The sequence below is a fragment of the Sciurus carolinensis genome, chromosome 2, assembly GCF_902686445.1.
Source record: "Sciurus carolinensis chromosome 2, mSciCar1.2, whole genome shotgun sequence".
NCBI classification, from domain to species: Eukaryota; Metazoa; Chordata; class Mammalia; order Rodentia; family Sciuridae; genus Sciurus; species Sciurus carolinensis.
The window spans coordinates 25,813,813-25,834,642 of record NC_062214.1 but is presented as its reverse complement, the minus strand read 5'-3'; the positions used below and the strand labels follow the sequence as shown (position 1 = coordinate 25,834,642).

General features: G+C 41.6%; 1 protein-coding gene and 1 pseudogene across 1 annotated transcript; one reads left to right on the top strand and one right to left on the bottom strand.

The window, feature by feature from the left end:
- Positions 1-8,579: 8,579 nt before the first annotated feature.
- On the bottom strand, positions 8,580-10,583 carry Defb127 (defensin beta 127). Its single transcript, XM_047539237.1, has 2 exons — positions 10,502-10,583; positions 8,580-8,833 (listed from the first exon to the last, which is right to left on the bottom strand). The coding sequence occupies exons 1-2, from the start codon at positions 10,548-10,550 to the stop codon at positions 8,580-8,582; spliced, it is 303 nt and encodes a 100-aa protein (XP_047395193.1). The 5' UTR covers positions 10,551-10,583.
- A 3,899-nt stretch (positions 10,584-14,482) lies between these two features.
- LOC124976284 (cyclin-G1-like) lies at positions 14,483-18,871 on the top strand (annotated as a pseudogene).
- The last annotated feature ends 1,959 nt before the right edge of the window (positions 18,872-20,830 follow it).

Sequence of the window (20,830 nt, the reverse complement as noted above, 5' to 3'; positions counted from 1 at the left end):
TCTCCCAATCCATGAACATGGGAAGTCTTTCCATCTACTATTGTGTTCTTCAATTACTTTCTTTGATATTTTGTAATTTTTATTTTATAGGTATTTTACCTTCTTGGTTAGGCTTATTCTGAGATATTTTGTTTTGTTTTGCTTTGAAGCTATTACAAATGGGATTGCTTTCCTGATTTCTTTCTCAGCAAGTTCATTACTGGCATATAGATGAGTTATTGATTTTTGTATGTTGATTTTTGTATCCTGCTACTTTGCTAAATTTGCTTATCAGTTATAAGAGTCTTCTGGTGTAGTCTTTAGGTTTTTCTAAGTGTAGAATCACATCATTAGCAAACAGGAATAATTTGACTTCCTCCTTTCCTATTTGTATCCTTTTAATTTCCTATTTGTATCCTTCTGTTTCTCTCTCTTGTCTAATTATTCTTGCTAAAATTTCCAGTACTGTATTGAATAAGAGTGGTGAAAGTGGATGCCTTTGTGTCGTTCTGACCTTGGAGAAAATGTTTTCATCCCTTCCCACTCAGTGTGATGTTACCTGTGAGTCTGTCATAGATAGCTTTTATTACGTTGAGGCATGATCCTTCTATGCCTAATTTATTCAGGACTTTTATCATAAAGCAATGTTGAAATGTATCAAAGGATTTTTATTTCTGCATCTATTGAGTTGATCATGTGATTTTTATCCTTGATTCTATTCATGTGCTGTACTACATGTAATGATTTGTATATATTGAATCATCATTGCCTCTTTGGAATCAAAGCAATTTGATTATAAACAGACTGAGCTACGTCTCCTGCCTATTTCTTGCTAAGGTTGCCCAGGCTGGCCTCAAACTTGTGATCCTCTTGCCTCAGCCTCCTGAGTAGTAGTTATTACAGGCATGTGCCACTTTTCCCAGTGGTATATGATGTTTAATTCATTGAAAGTATTTTTTCCATCTTTCTTTTCTTTTTGCTAAATTTTTATTTTTATTTGTGCTTTGTTGAGGATTTTCCATCTATGTTCATCAAGGATATTGGGATGTAATTTTCTTTTTTGCTTGTGCCCTTTTCAGGTTTTGGTAGCAAGGTGAGACTGGCTCTATGGAATGAACTTGAAAGAGCTCCTCCCCTGCCTATTTTGTGGAATAGTTCAAGGAGCATTGGTGTTAGTTTTTTAAAAGTCTAATAACGTTAAGCAATGAATCCATCTGGTTCTTGTCTTGTCTTTATTGGGAGACTTTGTTTCTGCTTCAACCCCATTACTTGGTATTGATCTCTAGTTTTTTTTTTTTTTTTTTTTTTTTAATGAACTCTTGGTTCAATTTTGGTAAGTCACAGATTTCCAGAAATGTGTCCAGTTTTTCTAGATTTTCCAATTTATTTGCAGGTAATTTTTCAACATAGTCCCTAATAATCCTTTGAATTTCAGTGGTATCTGATACAATGCTTCTTTTGTCAACCTTTATTTTATTTATTTGAGCCTTTCTCTATTTGGGTTAGTTTAGGAAAGATTTTCTCAATTTGCTTCTTTTCTAAGAATCTTCTCTTTTTAAAAAACCATTCCTTGGTATTGTTCTTTTGGTCTCTATTCATTTCTGTTCACATCTTTATTATTTCTTTATTTCTTCCCCTTGACTGACTTTGGGTTTGGTTTGTTCTTGTGTTTCTAAGTCCCTGGGGTGCATTGTCGGGTTCTGTGTTTCAGCTTGCTCTGTTTCCTTTTGTTGTTGTTTGTTTGTTTTGATGTGCATGCTCGCTGCTGTTCATTTCCCCCTCAGTACTGCTTTTGTTGCAGAACCTGGTTGAATATGTTTTCTGTGTCCTCAGCATGTGGCTTTTCTCCTTCCAGTATGCTAATATCCAGAATTTGATCTTTTGTGGTGTCCCAAAGAACTTTTATGCTTTATTATTATTATTATTATTATTATTATTATCATTACTTCTGGTACTAGGGATTGAATTCAGGGGCACTCAACCACTGAACCACATCCCAGCCCTTTTTTTGTATTTTATTTAGAGACAGGGTCTTGCTGAGTTGCTTAGGACCTCACTAAGTTGCTGAGGCTGGTTTTGAACTCATGATTTTCCTGATTCAGCCTCCCAAACCCCTGGGATCACAGGAGTGTGCCACCATACCTGCCCTCTTTTCAGTCTCTTCTTTTTTAATTTGTGGCTTGTCTAAATGTTCTATTTTGGCAGGGCTACTTTCAAGCTCTGATGTTCTTCCTTCTGTTTGATCTAGTCTGTTGTTGAGGTTTTTGGCTTTAAAAAAAATTTTTTTTTTTAATCTGACTTGTTGAGCTTTTCATTTCCAAGATATCAATTTGGTTCTTTTTCAAATCACTCTCTTTATTGAATTGCTTATTTATGTCCTGTGTTGGCGTCCTTATTGGTTTGGCTGTTTATTTGTATTCTCTTGGATTTCATTGGGTCTTTTATGAACTCATCCTTCTGAACTCTTTCTGGCATTTTGCCCACTTGGATGCCTTTGGTGCCTGTTACTACGGAGCCATGACTGTAGGAGGTGTCCTGTCGCCTTGTTTCTCCGTGTTCCTGTATTTCTGTGTTGAGCTCTGTGCCCTCTTGGGCTGGATATCTCTTCCATGATCATGTGAACACCTTCTTAGTGAGCAGCCTTCTCTTAATGATGTGCCCTGGGATATATGTGGGTCGTGTAGTGTCGAGTTTAGTGTCACAGCACAACAAGGAACCACAGCCTACAACCAGGTGCAAAGCCCGTGCCAGTGGCGCTCCCTGGGACTTTGCCTCTTTCTCCTCTGCCCCTGCGAGGGGCCCCCCTCACTTCTGCCACCCTTCTGCGTGAGGGGTGCTGGGGCAGCTGTCTCTCCTTCTGTTCCACGATGCCATGTCTCTGGGTTTCTCCGAGTCTGTCTACTGCTGCGCTCCAGCATTCTCCCACCGTCACCCACCTCAATGAGCAGTTGTGTTCTGTGAGTCTCTCTTGTGGAGATGCAGGTGACTTCTGGGTGCCTGTAACCTGCCATCTTGGGAGGGTCTGCGATCTATTGTTTAGTTAATATTAGTGGCATGAGAATTCAATAATTGTATACTTGGTGTAATAATCAGGTTGGGATAATTGGCATTTTCATCTCAGAATGACTTCTATGTGTTGGGAATCTTTGAACGATTTTAGCTATTTTGAAATGTGTAAAAATTGTAGACTGCAGTTACCCTATGGTGCTACGGAACACTGGAAGTATTTCCTCTGTTTAACTGTGTTTTCGTATTCCTTATCCAACCTCTTTCTATCTTCTCTCCACACTTCCTCCTAGCCTTTAGTGACCACTGTTCTAGTCTCTACTGTAACCCATAAATATGTATAAATATCATATGTAAATTAAAAACAATGTAAAATAGAAGATTGTAAGATAATTCCTAGAATCATTCAGGACTGAAGCTGGCAAGGGGAAATGCCCATCCCATCAGAGATGGTATTACTATTACCATGAAATGAATCTGAGGCAACTTCTCAAAAAGGAATTAGAGGGGGTTGGGGAGGTAGCTCAGTCCGTAGAGTGCTTGCCTTGTAAGCTCAAGGCCCTGGGTTCAATCCCCAGCATCCAAAAAAAAAAAAAAAAAAAAGTAATTAGATAATAATAATATTATAAAATAATGTCTTTGGATATTTTATTTGCGTTAACAATGTCTTATCCTCATACACTTATTACATATACTTTCATTATTCATATGAACAGGCAACTGAAATTTGTTATTATTATTATTTTTTTTTTGCTTTCAATAAAGCCACCTTTTGAGGAAAGAAAAGAATAGTAGTAAACATTACTGTGATGGGAAAGGAATTAAAAAACCCTGACCATGTTGAGAAAAGAGCCTATGTCTTTTTTTTATTGGTTCTTCATAGTTATACATGACAGCAGAATCCATTTTGACATAATTATAAAAGCATGGACTATATCTTGTAAATGTGGTATGTATACACAATGGAGTATTACTCAGCCATAAAGAAGAATGAATTTATGACATTCGTGGGTGAATGGATGGATCTGCAGACTATCACGGTAAGTGAAATAAGCCAGTCCCAAAAAGTCAAAGGTTGAATATTTTCTCTCCTATGTGGAAGCTAATCCACAATAAGTGGGGAGGATTAAAAAAAAAAAAAGAATAGGAGTTCAGTGGAGTAGACAAAATGGGAATAAAGGGAAGAGGTGAGGAATGAGCTAAGGAAAGACAGTGGAATGAATCTGACATACATTCCTACATATAAATGAATAGACCGCAGTGAATCTCACCATCGTGTACATCCACAAGAAATTAATTAGAAAAGAGCATATTGCAAACAACATAACTGGTAATATGTGCATGACCGCAAGCACACACATACCTGGCCTGTGTATAGACCCTAGCTGTATTTTTAAATTTTTCATGACTTCTGTTGTGCTTCCGAAGGCACAATCAAGGCCAACAAAATTGCAGACAGGACTTTCCCAAGCTCATCGTCTTGCAAGAAACCTCAGTCTGAACAACCATCCATGAGGAAAGGACCTTCCCAAGAACCAAGGAAACCTGGCGAGAGAGGCGACCCCAGGCGTAGTACAGAAATCAGACAAGATGTCTTGAAGAGCGTGAGCTCTCACGATCTCACACTGCTCACACTGCTCCTCCCCAGCTGTCCTCAGGCAGCACAAGGAGAGAGGGTGCCTCTAGGGGAGCAGAGGCAAGTAAGCACCAGACATGGCTGCAGTCCCCAAAGGAGGCGCCCTCCCCCCAGTAAAATCCAGCACTTGGTAGGTCCCCACGGCCCTGGCCTTGGGTTCCAGGCCTTCTCGGGGGTCTTGGTGTCCAGTCCTGGCCCCACCACTGGTCTGGACCACCGTTAGCCTGGCTTCGGGCCTGCCTCAGCTCTAGGCACGCCCGGGTCCTAATCATCAAGCTGGCACCTGCTGACCCAGCCTCTGGGCTGGTCCCTGAGGATACAGGCTGGAGGCCCACCAGGGCCAGGCCTACTTCTGCAGCTCTAGGCTCTGGGCTTGTTCTGCGAACTGAGCTAAGTACCCACCCTGGTGCTAGCGGAGATATGGCAGCCTTGGGCTCAAGGTCTGGCTAGTCCTTAGGCCTGGCCCAGCTCCAGGCTGTCCCCAATGACTTCAGGATCTAGATAGGCCCTAGTGCCAGGCTGGCCCTAGTGGCCCTAGGACAGGGGCTGCCAGCAGCCCTGGACTGGCCCTATGGCCCTAGTTTTCAGGCCTACTACAGCCCCAGCCCAGTTCCTGCAGTGCACCCAGCCTGTGGACACGGGCCCTCCGGCTTCCCAGTACTCTTCCTAAAGACTAATCCGTTAGTAAGTGAATAGTGAGTGTTATCAAGGAAAGAATGAACAATCGATATCAGAAAAGAACTAAGAAATGTCACTACATATCTTAATAGACATTGAAAAGGTGAAAGGGTGGTATTATGAAGTATATTAGGCTAACGAGTGTGAGAATCTTCAAAAAAAAAAAGAAACCCAGTTGATTAAAAGAAATAGAAGATTGAATTACCCTTCCTCTTGTAAAGAAACGTACCCTGTCATGGTTAATACTTCCTGTAAAGAGAGATTCATTTCCGGTTGCCTCCACTGGAGTCCACCCAGCATCTCATGAAGAAATAATGAGAGAAGTTCTTCCATAGAAGAGCCTCCCTCAGTTGATTTTGTGTTTAGTTTTCAAAGTTTAAATAAACTCTTTGTTCAAGAACAGTTTTAGCATGATATTGGAGAATATCATGCCAAGTGAGGCCAAATGTTTTCCCTGATGATTGGATGATGATACATAATGGGGGTGGGGGTAAGAGAAGAAGGGAGGAACTTTGGATTACATAGAGGGAGGGGGGGCAGGGGAATGAAAGACAGTGGACTGAGACAGACATCATTACCCTGTGTCCCTGTATGATTACGCAAATGGTGTGAATCCACATTGGGTACAATCAGAGAAATGAAAACCTGTACCCCATTTGTGTACAATGAATCAACATGCCGTCTGTAAAAATAAAAAATAAATAAATAAAAGAAAGTCATGACAAAACTACAGGGGTCATCTGAATGGTGTCCATGAAGTCTTGTACTGGCAGAACTTAAATTTATTGTGAAATAAAGGAACTTGATGGTTAAAAAAAAAAAAAAGTTTTAGATTTATGGAACTGGTATAAAGCCAGTACCGGAAGCTCCTGCCTCCTCCCCACCCCATTTCTTCCAGTCCCACCTGAGGTCACTCCATGCCCCTGTTGCAGGGAAGGGCATCGTCGCTAAGGAACCTCTACTCTCAGGACCCCAGTAGTTTCTTCCCAGCGTCCTCTTCCTATTCCTGGAGCCCATTCAGGAAGCCACGCTCCCCTTGTCCTGTCCCCTCAGCCCTCTCTGCTCTGTGACAGGATCTCCGATGTCCTCGATCTGGGTGGATCTGAGAGTTTTGTGCAGTACTGACCAGACATTTCTCATTAATTTCTCATCTGATTTGAGGTCCCTTGCCCCACGTGTTTCTCATCACTGGTCTGCGGCTATGGATTTGGGGGAGGCAGGTGACAGAGGACCAGCATTCGCAGCACATTACTTCACAGGTTTCTGCCGTCAATACGGCTTCTCCATAAAATCTGAAGTAGGATTTGATCAGGTTCCCCACGTAGGTGGCCCTTTCCTCCTTTCTATGCTCCTGCCTTGGAAGCACAGCTCTTCTTCAAGGGACAGGGAGGTTAGAGTCTATTTCCTTCCGAAAAGGACCATCTAGGTAAGTGACTCAGAGTAATTCTCCACGGGCGATCTGTCTCTTCTCGCCAAGTCAGGGATTTTTTTTCAATTGTTTACTCATATCAGCTTGGACTCAGATATTGTTTTACATATTGTATTATGATCGGTGCCATGCTATTAATTTTTTGCTCAGAAGGCCCCAACTTTGGGGCTGGGGTTGTGGCTCAGCGGGAGAGCGCCCACCTAGCATGCATAAGGCCCTGGGTTTGATCCTCAGCACCACATAAAAATAAAATGAAGGCATTGTGTCCACCTTAAAAAAAAAAAAGGTCCCAACTTCGGTCACACTGACTCTTCTGTCCCTTTCGCACGCCCCCATCCTTCTGTATTTGAAGCACTGCCTTCCTTTCTGGCACTAGAAGGTGTTCCAGGGTCACCTTGCACCTTCCTTACCCCAGCCCTAGAATAAGGGAAATGAAGAGAATTAAAAGAACACACGCCACTTATTAGTGGGGGGGATGCCAATGGCCGTATGAAATCTTAAAATATGCCTGAAATTGTTATGGCAACTTGATATAAGAAACAAAACTGGAAAATGAATTGAACTGTAGTTAGAGCAGAAAGGTTTCACGTTCCTTGTGTTCAAAAGGCACATCTTTAAGAATGAGGAGAGGCAGATGCATGGATTATTCTCGCATTGTCTTGCCTGTCAAGTCAACAATAAAATCTCAGAGCACTGCGATTCGGACCAGCTTCTGCCGTGGTCATTTACGTACCTCCTCATTTCAGTCTGCCCTGCTCCCTGCCAGTACGCACACAGGCACTGAGGAAATCAGACTTCCCCGGAGCTCACTTTAGAATATCCTGGTTTTCATCCAAAGTACATACACGCCTTCCTGAAACACCCAGGATTTCCTGATTTCCCTCCATTTGTTAATACCATTCTGTTCCCTTCTCTTTTTATTTTTTCATTTTATTTTAGTGTCTCGAAGCAACCCAAATTTATTGTATTAAAGTTACAGAGGTAAGAAGTCTAGGGTGCATTGATGTGGGCTAAAACCAAGGTCTTGAAGCCTGCATCCTTTCAGGAGGTTCTAGGAGAAAATCTATTTCATAACCTTCTCCGGCTTCTAGAAGTTGCCCAGATTGATTAATGGTTCCTTCCTTCATTTTCAAAGATAACAACATAACATCTTCAAATCTCTCTCTAATATTGAATCCTCTGCCTCCCTTTCCCCCTTGCCTTTTCTACCAACACTTGTCTGTTGAAATCCTAAACATCGACCTGGTGCAGTATTGCTCGTCTGTAATCCCAGCGGCTCAGGAGGCTGAAGCAGGAGGATGGCAAGTTCAAATCCAGCCTCAGCAACTTAGCAAGGTCCTGCTCTAAATAAAACATAAAAAAGGGCGGGGGATGTGGCTTAGTGATTAAGCATACCTGGGTTCAATCTCCTGTACCAAATAAATACATAAATACATAAATAAATAAATAAAATCCTAAATATCTCACCAGACATCACTTTAAATGTGAACTCATGGTGAGGTTTCCACTGAACACCTGCTTTGCTTTCCCTGCTCCTAAATTACATTGTCAATTTTCCTGAGTTTCTAATTTCAGTACTTCACCTTGTAGATTTTTGTTTGTTTGTTTGTTTTTAAAGTGCCCTGGTTGAAATCGCTTTTCCAAAGGGAGGTTCTGCGTTGTCCTTGCCAATCCATCAGCTGTTGGGCAGTATGTGCTCAGCATCCGGTTAAAGACTAAGTGGATCTTTTTGAGAATCTGTATGAAGGCTATTCTGGAGATTACTGAACCAGCAGGGAGAAGATGTGGTTCTCATCAACTTAGTTTATTGGAATAGGTTGAGGAATAATGAATGGAAAAATTGTACTTGATTTACATAGGATCTGCTGGTGGGTCTGAGGAAGGCAGTATTTCTTCTTCCATGTCTGAAGCAAAAGTGGCCGCGAATGTTAATGGTCTGGGACGAGGTGGCTGTGTGATTTTTTTCCGTTCTTCCAGTTGCTTGATGTTGAGGCAACAGTATCTCCTGTTCTCACATAGCACCTCACGTATTTCAGTTACTCTACAGACTTTCCTGCAGTGTCCTTGTATGTAGTGACCCCAGCATTTCTTAAGTTGTTCAGTTTCTGTGCATAGATAAGAAGAATAGCCCAAGATCAGTGTTTGCAGTCGGCAGCAGCTTTGGTTCTGGGGAAGGCAGAGGAGGTTTGTAGGGATTGGGGGATGGACTATCTACAAGGTATAGTCTCATAATATCCCCCCAAAAGGACTTTCTAACAAGGTGAGTCTCAGTGTTTATTTTTAACTGACTCACTCATTTAGATCTGACAGAATTTGGGGCTTCCCTCCAATATCTGATAGATTCTGCTGAGAACATCGAATCTTGTTTGAGAAGATAAATGAGGAGCTCCTTGCAGACTATGCTCTACCCAGGAACCTCAGCCAATCTGCTTCTTCCCATTTGCTTCCAGGGCACTATGCCCACCTTTGATGCCCAGAGAACAGTAAATTGTTACTATGTATTAAGGCTCTTGGTTTCATTTCCACTGTCATGGCCAAGAATCACTTTCCTGCTGATTAGTTAAGCATTTTTCCTTCCATAATCTCCCTCCTCTGCTGAGTCTCTTTTTAATTTTTTCTAATTGTTAAGTGTTTGATTCTTAGTATTACACACTTCTGCCAATGCACATGTCCTAATCAGATGTCCTTCTAGTTCTGGGACCAGTTTCATTCCCCCAGAGGCAAGAATTCCTCCAACGTGCAGTCCCAGAACTTTGCTTACCTTGATATATTCTTTCTTTTGGTAATCCTAAATATTTTCAGGGATCTATGAATTGGGATACTCACATTTTGGCTTCTGTAAACCAAGATGATCCCTCTAAATCCTAAGTTCTAGAACCTAGGAAATTTAAGGGGCATGGGTAGACCATTTCTAATTCTATATAATTAAGGGATAAATATAAGAGATTTGGTTTTGAAATAGGAAACTATTTCTTTTTTTTTTTTTTTTTTTTTTTTTTTGGCGGTGCTGGGGATCGAACCCAGGGCCTTGTACTTGCAAGGCAAGCACTCTGCCAACTGAGCATCTCCCCAGCCCCTATTTCAAATTTTTAAAAAAATTCTTTGTATGTGCCAAGCACTACACTGGGTGCCTCACAGCTGTTCTACCATTTAGTGAAACCTCTCTAGTTGTTATCATCTCCATAGATGAAGAAACTGAGGCCCACAGGACTCATCCCTGCTCATTGAAAGCTGACAAATGAGTCGACGTTGAAGATGTTTCTTTTTTTTTTTTTTTTTTTTTTGTGGTGCTGGGGATTGAACCCAGGGCCTTGTGCTTGCGAGGCAGGCACTCTACCAACTGAGCTATATCCCCAACCCCGAAGATGTTTCTTAAACCTGACTGCAGAGCTTGCGCTTCTTCCACTACCCACACGCTATAGCATAACAACCTAAAATGCAAATTTGAATGGAAGAAAACATGACTGAGGGTCAAAGTAAATACTGTATTCAGAGAAGCAAAGGTATCCTGAGATATGGGGCTCATTCCTTTCTATTATGAGGCATTCCCAGAGGAAATTATGACCTCTTTTAAGCTCTCAGAATACTAATTTCAAAAGACAGTATCAGGGTAAATGGTCCGAGGAAGAAGGAATGTAGAACATTGATGATTGGACGTAAGTCCTCCCCAGACCCCTATTTTTCCATACTGTGGATCGCGAAACTCCCTTGGGCTCTGGAAATGCGCCCACCCATTGTTGGTTTGAGCAAGGCCCTAGAAAGCTCTGGGTTACCTGTGGGTTTCTGGATTAGCAGAATTGCAATGATCAGAAAGAGCCTCATAGCCAAGCTTCCCAGAGGTGGAGGCAGCCAGGACTTTTGGTCGAGTGAATTGTATGCTATGTCACCTTCCACAGTCTTGGATTCTTATGCACTGAATCAGAACAGAATGACATGATATGCCCCCAAACTTCTAAACTGTGGGCAGTGCATTATGTGGCCAGATACAGGAAATTTGAGGTCACTTACTTTCCCCGCACACAGAATTGAGAGACACAGCCTGTTCTCCCCGTCAGCCCTGATGCCCTTCTGTAGGCTGAAGTGGGAAGAATGTGTTCATCCCCTGCTTTGGCTGTTCGCCCAGCTGGAAGGCAATCATGCATTTACCTCTAAGAACAAATAAGACAATATAAATTCAGATCTAAATCCAAAAATCCAACAAGAAAATATCTAGAAGTTTGATTATGGTAAGTCTGATGTAGGTGTGAGTGATCTGGAGTTATTTGTCCCACGTTTTAGAATGTTTAAATTTTTTAAATAAGAAGCCAGGCTGGAGTATAAAATGTGTGTTCTTTTATGTTCACAGGAGAGAGAAAAAGAATATAAGCAAGGATTGTTCCCTATTTGTGCGTGATTGTCTTTGGAATGTCTTATTATAGCTATTATATTTTATAGATAATATAGATATTATCTATAAAATATTTTATAGATATTATAGATATTATCTATAAATATAGATAATAATTTATAGATAATATAGATATTATCTATAAAATATTTTATAGATAATATAGATATTAGCTACTTAATCATAGTAACAAAATCTCAGTGAGTCAGAGGTCTCACAAGTCCTAAAATATGCCACAAGGGTGGGAGATTTTCCTCACATCTTCTCAAATCTTGACATCTGTTTCAGTCACTGCTGTGATCAAAAAACCTGACAAGAACAAATTTAGAAGAGGAAAAGTGTATCTGATGCTTATGATTTCGGAGTCAGTCTATAGATGGCCAGCTCTACAGCTCTGGCCCTGAGGTGAGGCAGAATATCATGGCCGAAGGGCGTGGCGGAGGAAAGTATCTCGGGACATGGAAATCAGGAAGCAGAGTGTTTGACTCACCAAGGAAGAATTATATACCCCAAAGGGATGCCCCCATGACCTATCTCCTCCAGCCTCCCTTACCTGCTTAGTTACCACCCAGCTAGTCCATTCAAGTGGGTTAATGCACTGATTAGGTTAAGACTCTCATACTCAATCATTTCACCTCTAGACTTTCATGCATTGTCTCCCTCATGAGCTTTTGGGAGACACCACATATCTAAACCATAACAACATCTGGATATCATTGGGTACATATTCAACATCAAAACATATGCTAACATAGATCATATATATTAACTTGAAGAGAGGGTAGAATGTTCAAGAGGAATAAGGGTGACATCTCTATTCAACAGAAAACTATAATCTTAAGGTTGCTCCTTTGCATAATCATGGAGAGTAAAGTCAAGGGAGGTTTTTGTTTTGTATTGGGGATTGAACCCAGGTGTGCTTAACCACTGAGCCACATCCCCAGTCCTTTTTATATTTTGTTTAGATACAGATTCTTGCCGAGTTGCTTAGGGCCTCACTAGGTTGCCAAGGCTGACTTTGAACTCACAATCCTCCTGCCTCAGCCTCCTGAGCTGCTGGAATTACAGGCGTGCACCACCATGCCCAAACTTTTTTTTTTTTTCTAAACCAAGCAGATCTAATTTTACCTCTGCCCACAGACAATGGAAAGACCAGTAGGACTCTCTCAAGTCCAGTTGCAACACAGTTAACTAAATATAAATGCATTTAACTTCTTATGAAATGATATAGAATATTTCTGAAGAAAACTTTAAAGTTGTTCTTACAAAGGAATTGATTGTAATTCTTGTTCATTTTAACTAAGAAAGCTTTGCTCACTCACGAAACGTTCATCAGGATCTTGCAGTGCGCCAAGAACCTTGTAAGGTTCTGGTAGTAACATGATGGATAGGATAGAAACAGTGGTGTTTCTGGTTAAGAGACTCACTTTGTAGCCAATGGAACGTGGTGGTGTCCATGGAAAGCACGGTCTCAGCATGCTCATTGTCACTCCGGGTAGACAGAACAGTGGACTGGCCTTTGAATGGTCAGTGACAGTGCTATCTAGATGGCACATCTGGCATGCTGGGGCAATGTCCTTTGGAGTGCTGGCACTTGATGCACAGTACCCTCTTCCGCCACCAGGGTCACGGGTCCAGGGGTCACAGGGCGGGAGACTGGCTCCGCTCACTATTACTTCTGCTGGTTCACTAGCAATTTTTTTTGTTGTGTATTTTTGCTTCCTGTGTTCCTGACCATAAGACCCTGTTGGTCTGGAGCTCTTCACTTCAAAAGGTGGAATGCTTCCACGAAGACACGCAATGGTGATTCCCTGAACGGGAATCAAGAGTGACACTACCCACTTTGGGGCTTCTTAGGCTTCTGAATCAACAGGCAAAAAGTGACCAATTGTCACGACTGCAGTTATCAAGGGAAACTGGGATGGCGCTACACAGCAGGGGTAAGGAAGAATATGCCCGGAATACCAAAGTTTCCTACGGGGGCACCTAGCATCACCCTGTTCTGTGACAAAAGTCAATGGGAAACTACAGTAACTCAATTCAGGTGGGATTGCTGAGGGCCTAGACCCTTTTGGCATGAAGATTTAAGTAAACTACCAGAGGGAAAAAACTGCAACTAACACGTTTGCTAAGGAAATGGTTCATGGGAGAAGGTGGTCACAGAACCCAGGCGTGATCGTGTGACTGGATGCAGAAATCAGGAGTTCAATAATTATCCATATCTCCTCTTTATTTTATTAAGTTTGCACACACACACACACACACACACATCACCAAAGTGTTTTTGTTTCTTCTCTCTTATCCCTTTATCAGCTAACAAAAGATTCATTAATATCATGTAACTGAACATCACAGTGTTTGCCTCATTTCCTGGGAAAAGCGGTAATCTCTTTCTGTCATACATGCAAAAGTTGTGTTATGTTAGCCGGAAGTATGGTTTGCTATTGTCTTTATTCGGGGACTAACATGATTTAAGGAAATGTCTCTGTCTCTGTCTCTGTCTCTGTCTCTCTCTCTCTCCCTCTCTCACACACACACACACACACACACACACAGAAAATACTGTTAGGACAAATAAGCAAATTCACTGTAGGAGCAGGATATAAAATCAAAGTGGTAGTGGTGGCACAACATTGTAAATGTAACTAATGCCAAAGATTGACCACCACATAATGGCTAAAATGGCAAATTTTATATGTAAAAGATGCAGGAGGGTAATTTTTTTCTTTGTATCAGATGTATTTCATATTTGGGAATATTATTTTGAACTTTTAATTTTACTTTAACATAAAATTTAAAATTCTTTTATATTTATTATTTTATGTATTTCATTTCTTAAATGTGTGTGTGTGTGTGTGTGTGTGAGAGAGAGAGAGAGAGAGAGAGAGAGAGAGAGAGAGAGAGAGGGAGAGAGGCTTGTAACTGGTAATCTTGAGAAGCTAAGATATCTGACTTTGACTAATAAAGTGTTTACACTAGGGGGAGATGTTTGCTTAGATTATCCTTAGATCACATTACACTTCTCAAAAAATTTCAATCCTGTTCACCATTAAAATTCATTAGCCTGGGGCTGGGGTTGTGGCTCAGAGGTAGAGCACTTGCCTTGCACTTGTGAGGCACTGGGTTCGATCCTCAGCGCCACATAAAAATAAATAAAGACATTGTGTCCATCTACAACTAAAAAAACATTTTTTAAAAAGTTCATTAGCCGGGGGCTCTGAGCTGACCCTGAGGAGGGCAGATGCATTTCGGCGGCGGTGCCCGCAAATCCCTTCGCCTTCTCCACCTTTCAGATCTGTTCTCCTGGGGCGAAGAGGGAGTAGGCCCGGGAGGGTGGTTCCTGCTGGGGAGCCACAGTCTCTCTAAGATGATAGAGGTACTGACAAAACTGACTCTCAGAAACTGCTACACCAGTCGGAACAGGAGTCTAGATGTCAGCCAAAGGTCTAATTGAGTCTGCACACGATAATGGCCTCAGAATGATTGCAAGACTACGGGACTTGGAAGTAAAAGATCTTAGTCGAACTCAGTTCTTTGGCTTCGACCCGGAGACATTTCCTCTAGTTGTGAATTTGCTGGACAGATTCCTGTGTAAAAAGGAAGGTACAGCCCAAGCACCTTGGGTGTGTTGAACTGAGCTGCTTTTATTTGGCTGTAAAATCAACAGGAGAAGAAAGGAATGTCCCATTGGCAACTGATTTGATCGGAATAAGTCAATATAGGTTCACTGTTTCAGAGTAGACGAGAATGAAAAAGATCGTATTGGAGAAGGTGTATTGGAAAGTTAAAGCTACTACTGCCTTTCAATTTCTGCAACTCTATTATTCACTCATTCAAGAGAACTTGCCATTCGAAAGGAGAAGTAACCTTAATTTTGAAAGACTGGAAGCTCAACTTAAGGCTTGTCATTGAGGGATAATATTTTCTACAGCAAAGCCTTCTGTGTTGACTTTGTCTATCATAGCTTTGGAGATCCAAGCACAGGACTGTGTAGAGTTAACAGAAGGATTAGAATGTCTTCAGAAACATTCCAAGGTATGTCAAGGTCATAGCTTAAATCCCATTAACAACTGTGAAAGAAACGTGACCACTTGTATGATCTCCTGAAATAAAATGAAATGTCGTGTGTTTATTTGAAACTTAAAAACAAACAAACAAAATTCATTAGCTGGGCACAGTGGTGCAGGCCTGTAATCCCAGTGGCTGTCAGGAGGCTGAGGCAGGAGGATCATGAATTCAAAGCCAGCCTCAGCAATAATGAGGTGCTAAGCAACTCTCTAAATAAATACAAAAAAGGGCTATGTGGCTCAGTGGTTGATTGCCCCGGAGTTCAATCCCTGGCCCCTCCAAAATGTATTAAAAATTAACAAGAAGATACCAATAAACCCATTGCCTGGATAAGCAGTATTCCATCACTAAGGTCACATAGTAGTTTTGTGTCACTATCATATCTTTCACATTGAAAAAAAAATTGACATGGAAGAAACCTTTTTTTTTTTTTTAAACCAGAGATTGAACTCAAAGGCACTCAACCTTTGAGACACATCCCAGTCCTTTTTATTTTATTTTGAGACAGGATCTCACTAAGTTGCTTAGGGCTAAGTTGCTGAGGCTGCCCTCAAACTTTCTATCCTCCTGCCTCAGCCTCCCAGGTAGCTGGGATTACAGGCAACATGGCAGAGATCTGTCTTGAAGGCAAAAATCTCATCCAAGCAGCCAATGTTTCCCGAGAGCTGTGGGTGTCTTGTTGACTGCTGTCATGAATTTTTGTTTTTAGGTTTCAGAAGTTTAATTATGATGTGTCTTGGGACAGATTTCTTTGAGTTGATTCATTTTCTTGAATTATAGACATGTATTTTGCAAAGTTTGGGAGATTTTTAAGTCATTATTTGAATATTTTAAAGTATTTTTCTAGCTCCCCACTCCTCCTCCCTTGGGATTCTGTTCCGGTGAGGTGAATGTTGGATCTTTTTATTGTCCCATAGGTCTCTAAGACTCTGTTCTGTTTTTTTTTTTCCAGTCTATTTCTCACCGTTAACCAGGTACTTCTATTTTTCCCCCTTTGCCATCTTCAATGTGTTATTGAGCCAATTCTGTGAATTTTTCTTTATTTTTTTTTCACTTTGGGTATTGTATTTTCTAATTCTATGGTTTTTGTTAGATTCTTTTTCATATTTTCTATTTCTTTACTGATAGTTTTCTAATTTTAATTTGTTTCAAGTCCCCAGAGTCCCAACTTGCCTACCTTTGCTTTTGTCACGGTGGTTTGGATGTCATATCTAAGAAATCTCTGCCTTGACCAATGCCATGGAGAGTTCCCTGTGTTTTCCTCTAGAAGTTTTATTCTTTCAAATCTTACTTCTAAATATTTAACCATTTGAGTTGCTTTCTGTACAGTGTAAGGTAAGGGTCCACTTTCATGTGGATATCCAGTTTTCCCAACATCATTTATTAAAAAGTATATCCTTTCCCCATTGTGTATTCTTGGTTACCCTTGTTGAAGATCAAAATGAAAACATCTGCACAGCCAAGGAAACCACCAGCAGAGTGAAAAGTTAACCTAGAGAACAGGAAAAAAAATATATACAAACCAAAGGGAGGGGGTCAGTATACAAAACGTATGAGGAACTCACACGACTCAATAACAAAAATGCAACCCAAAAATGCCTGAATAGAAAAATTTCCAAAGAAGAGTTAAAAAAAAAAAAAAGACCAACTGGAATATAAAAGGATGCTCAACATCACTAATCATCAGTGACGTGCAATCAAAACCATCATTAGGAAAGACCTCGCACCTGTTAGAATGGCTCTTATCAAAAAGAGGAGAGGTAGCAGGGGGTGAGGACATGAGGAAACCATTGAATGTTGTTGGTTGGTGGGAATGGAACACAATACCGCCTTTATGCTAAACAGAATGGAGGCCCCTCCAGCAATTAAAACAGAAGTACCATCTGACTCTTCCGTTCCTCTTCTTGTACTGTAACAAAAGAAAATGAAATTATCACCCTGTAGAGATTCCTGTGCCCTCCTGTGCCCTCACGCTAATTGCAGCATTATTCATGATAGCCAAGAGCTGAAATCAGTCCAAGTGTCTAGGAGTAGATGGATGGATTAAAAACTGTGGTTCACATAGGCAGCAGAATATTATTTGGTTTTTAAAAAGATGGACTTCCTGCCCTTCAGGACAATACAAATGAACCTGGATGACATTTTGCTAAGTGAAATAAGTTGGACAGAAAAAAAGTGCTGCATGATCTCATTTATGTGTGGAATTAAAAAAAAATTCCCTGCCTAGAAGCTAAGAACCATATTTACCTCAGAGGTGGGAGAGATGGGGCGAGGTTGGAGCTGTAGCTTTCTAGAATCAAGAAGTCTGGAAGGCTAATGTACTGCATGGAAACTGGAGTTACAATACACCTCCGTATGCTGGAGGATTGCTAAGAGTCTATTTCAGGTGCTCTCACCTCAAAAAATAAATAACTGTGTGTGGAGATGGGAAAGTTCATTTGCTTGACTGTAATCCTCTCATTATATCTATGGGTATCAGAGTATCATGTTTTCATATCTTAAGTGTCACGAGCACGTCGCGACACTTGTGGCCTGTGCTGGATGGGAAACCGGGTAGGAATAAGGTAACACTCACAGAGTCAACAGATGGTCCTCAGATGAGATTTTATTGATGCTCGGTTCACAGCAAACAGCAGTCAGTCATCAAGGTAACAGCATGCAGCGACCGGGAGCCTCGAGCTGGGGAGCACTATCATGTCACTAGTCAGTGGGACATAGTGACAGACTCTGTCGGTGGAGTAGTGCCCGCTCGCTCCGGATCAGTCTGCAGTATATATAGTCACATCAAAACAAGTTCACACATTACATAATTTGTTTTTCAAGTCCTAGATTCTGCAAACTCATCTAGTAAATATTTTTACCAGTTTTACCATTAAAACTAATGCAAATTTGGTGTAAACAAACTGCCAAATGTTTTTCTCAGTGACTGCATAGTCACTATGTACCTCACCGCACGTCATTCTACTTATCTTAACACTACACACACATTTTGTTTTGATCTATCACAGCAAACAACATGTTTTTTATAAGTTTCACAAAATGGAGTCAGAAAGCAAAATGGAAGTTGTTCGATTCACTTCAACAATGTTCCATACATTAAGTTAAAAAAGCACACTTAAAATTCCATATTTAAAAAATCTGGGTTCAGATCTCATATGTGGGTTATTCAGGGGTCTGCCCAGGTCTTCGTAGTCAGTTTTAAAAATCATGATAAGAACATTTAACATTGTTCAAATGTAAAGACACCCATCTTCCAGCACTCTCCTACCCTCTATCCCCCTCACTCTCTGGTTGGGAAGAAGGTTGGTGCCTGTCACTGCTCCCTGGGGATCCACGTGGAAACCACCCTTGGTCTTCAAGGACAGTAAGCTGACTAAGAAGAGGCTGCTGCCTTTTGTGCTCCTGGGTGGCACTGTGGGGAACAAGTTCGGTCTCTCCGCTTGGTTTTCACTGACATGGCACCAGCAGGGAAGGGGACCTCTGCCCATGACTTTATTTTTTTAACCTTTAATGGGAGGATAAGACACTGGGCTCCCAGCGGACTGTACACAGTCAGGAAAGGGGAGGACTGCGCTAGGCTCTTGAGACAGCTGAGAGGGGCTCAGAGGTCCAGCCTTTCTTTTAGGTCACCACCATCGGGGAGACAAGTGCCATCCTGGCCTATCTGCTACTCCTGTATGGGAGCTAGCAATTCAAACACTCCGTTTGACTTCCAGGGACATCTCAAGGGGCCGAATGTCCATGGTGCTTGGTCAGATTAGGGGAGATGCTACCAAAAAGTGTCCAGGATTTGGGCACCCACCTCAGGAGAGGAGTCAAGCTTTTGAGTGACTATCCAGTTGGGATCAAGTACCCATGACCCCTGAAATCTAAGCGTCTTGTAATTTATTTCAAGGCAAAGATTTATTCAGACACTAGAGCCCGGAGGCATACAGGTGCTAGCAAAATTTGCTTCCAAATATGTTTTGTTTTTTTTTTTTTCTTTTTGGTACTGAGGACAGAACCCAGGGAAGATTTACCACCGAGGTACATTCCCCCAGTTCCTTTTAGTTTTTATTTTGAGGGCCATGCTAAGTCACTTAGGGCTTTGCTAAGTTACCTTGAACGTGTGATCCTCCTGCCTCAGCCTCTTGAGTCACTGGGATTACGAGTGTGCGCAGTCGGTTGTTTTTGTGTGAGGTCCCTTTCTTCTTTGAAGTTCAGAATTTCAGATTGTGTTTTGAAGTTTTCATAGTTTAAGTCTACATAAATTTTAGCATTTTGTAGGTAGCAGGGACTACGGTGCTTTCTGTCTTATCTGTTTTAAGTTTAGAGCCATCCTGTGATTATACCTTTCTAACTAATGAAGAAATGGAGATAGAGACCACACAATGAGCGAGTATGGTAGGAGAAAACCTAGATGGAACCAGAGATACGCTTTGTTCCAGGCCTCTCAATTTTAACCACTAGATTCCATTAGTCAACCCCTAAGCAGGTAAAGGTTAGTTGTCACCTAAATTCCTACATGGCACAAAGGACAGTGAGGTGTCGGGTAAGAGATCAGGATGGCCATGTCAGGCTGAGATTGCCTTTCTGATCCATAGTCAAAGTGGTCATAGTGCAAAGATACTTTCAAGGTAGTGATCAAGGTAATCATTGAAGAGAAAGCACAGCAAGTTCCACCAGGAGCCTTTAAAATCCCATCTGCTGTTCAAAGAGATCCCACGGCCCTGGACTCTGTCACTCTTTCATGCTTGGTAATGAGTTTCCCCCCAGGTGAAGCATGGCTTGTAATACCCGTGCACAGCAGTCATGGTCCAGGGGGCAGGGACCTACCGAAGAGTGCCTTACTGACCCTCATTCAGCCACCTGCTATAGCCACCTGCTATAGCTAAGTCCCTCTGATGTGATCAGCTTTCAGTTACTACTTTTGCACACTTCAATGTGCCTTCCATGGAAATCAAAATTTGCTGTATTTTTCAAGTTTAGAAAATAGAGGCTCAGGGATGGGCAACCACTTATCTATAGTCTGAAAGTGATCTTATGATGAAACCGTGAAGGACTTCAGACACATCTGACTCACAAGTCTTTTTTCCCTCTACTATCCTCCTCTGCTTCCATCTGTCCACCTCCTGTGTGTGAGCTCATGAGTTCTGCCTACACGGGTCACTATTGGTGTCAGACGCAGGGATGTCTGCCAACACCGCACCCTTCAGATCTCCACCAGTGTGCAATGGCGTAGATCATGGATGTGCCTTTGGGAGGAGACAGAGACCTGTTTGTGGGGAAGATTTAGGATAAGTGCAGGTGAAATTTCAGTAACACCCTCACATCCTCTGGGTCCTCAAGAATCCCCTTTACTTATTCAACAAGAATTAATATGGAATCTAGTTAGGGAATGATAGGAGATATAGAAAACCATCCCTATCCTTGAGCAAATGTCCAAGAGGGGAGAAGACACAAGTTAATATCTAGAATACCCCCTGTTAAAATGATGTCATAAAATTCTGCCCAAACTGTATCATGGAGCCCAAGAAGGGGCCGTAGTTCTATGTCCTTGAGAAGAAAATAAGAATTATTATTTTTTTTCCCACAGGCAGGGATAAGCAGAGAGCAAAAAGTGTATCCAAAACCTCAAAGCCCAGAAGCAATCTGGTGAGTTCAAATT

Bases quoted from the DNA above. Each gene is read 5' to 3' on its own strand.
- Defb127 (XM_047539237.1), bottom strand. From the start codon at position 10,550: ATGAGGCTCTTTCTGATCATTGCAATTCTGCTAATCCAGAAACCCACA. The intron at 8,834-10,501 runs GTAACCCAGAGC...ATCTATGCACAG, and splicing joins GCTAATCCAGAAACCCACAG to AAACTGAACAACTTAAGAAA.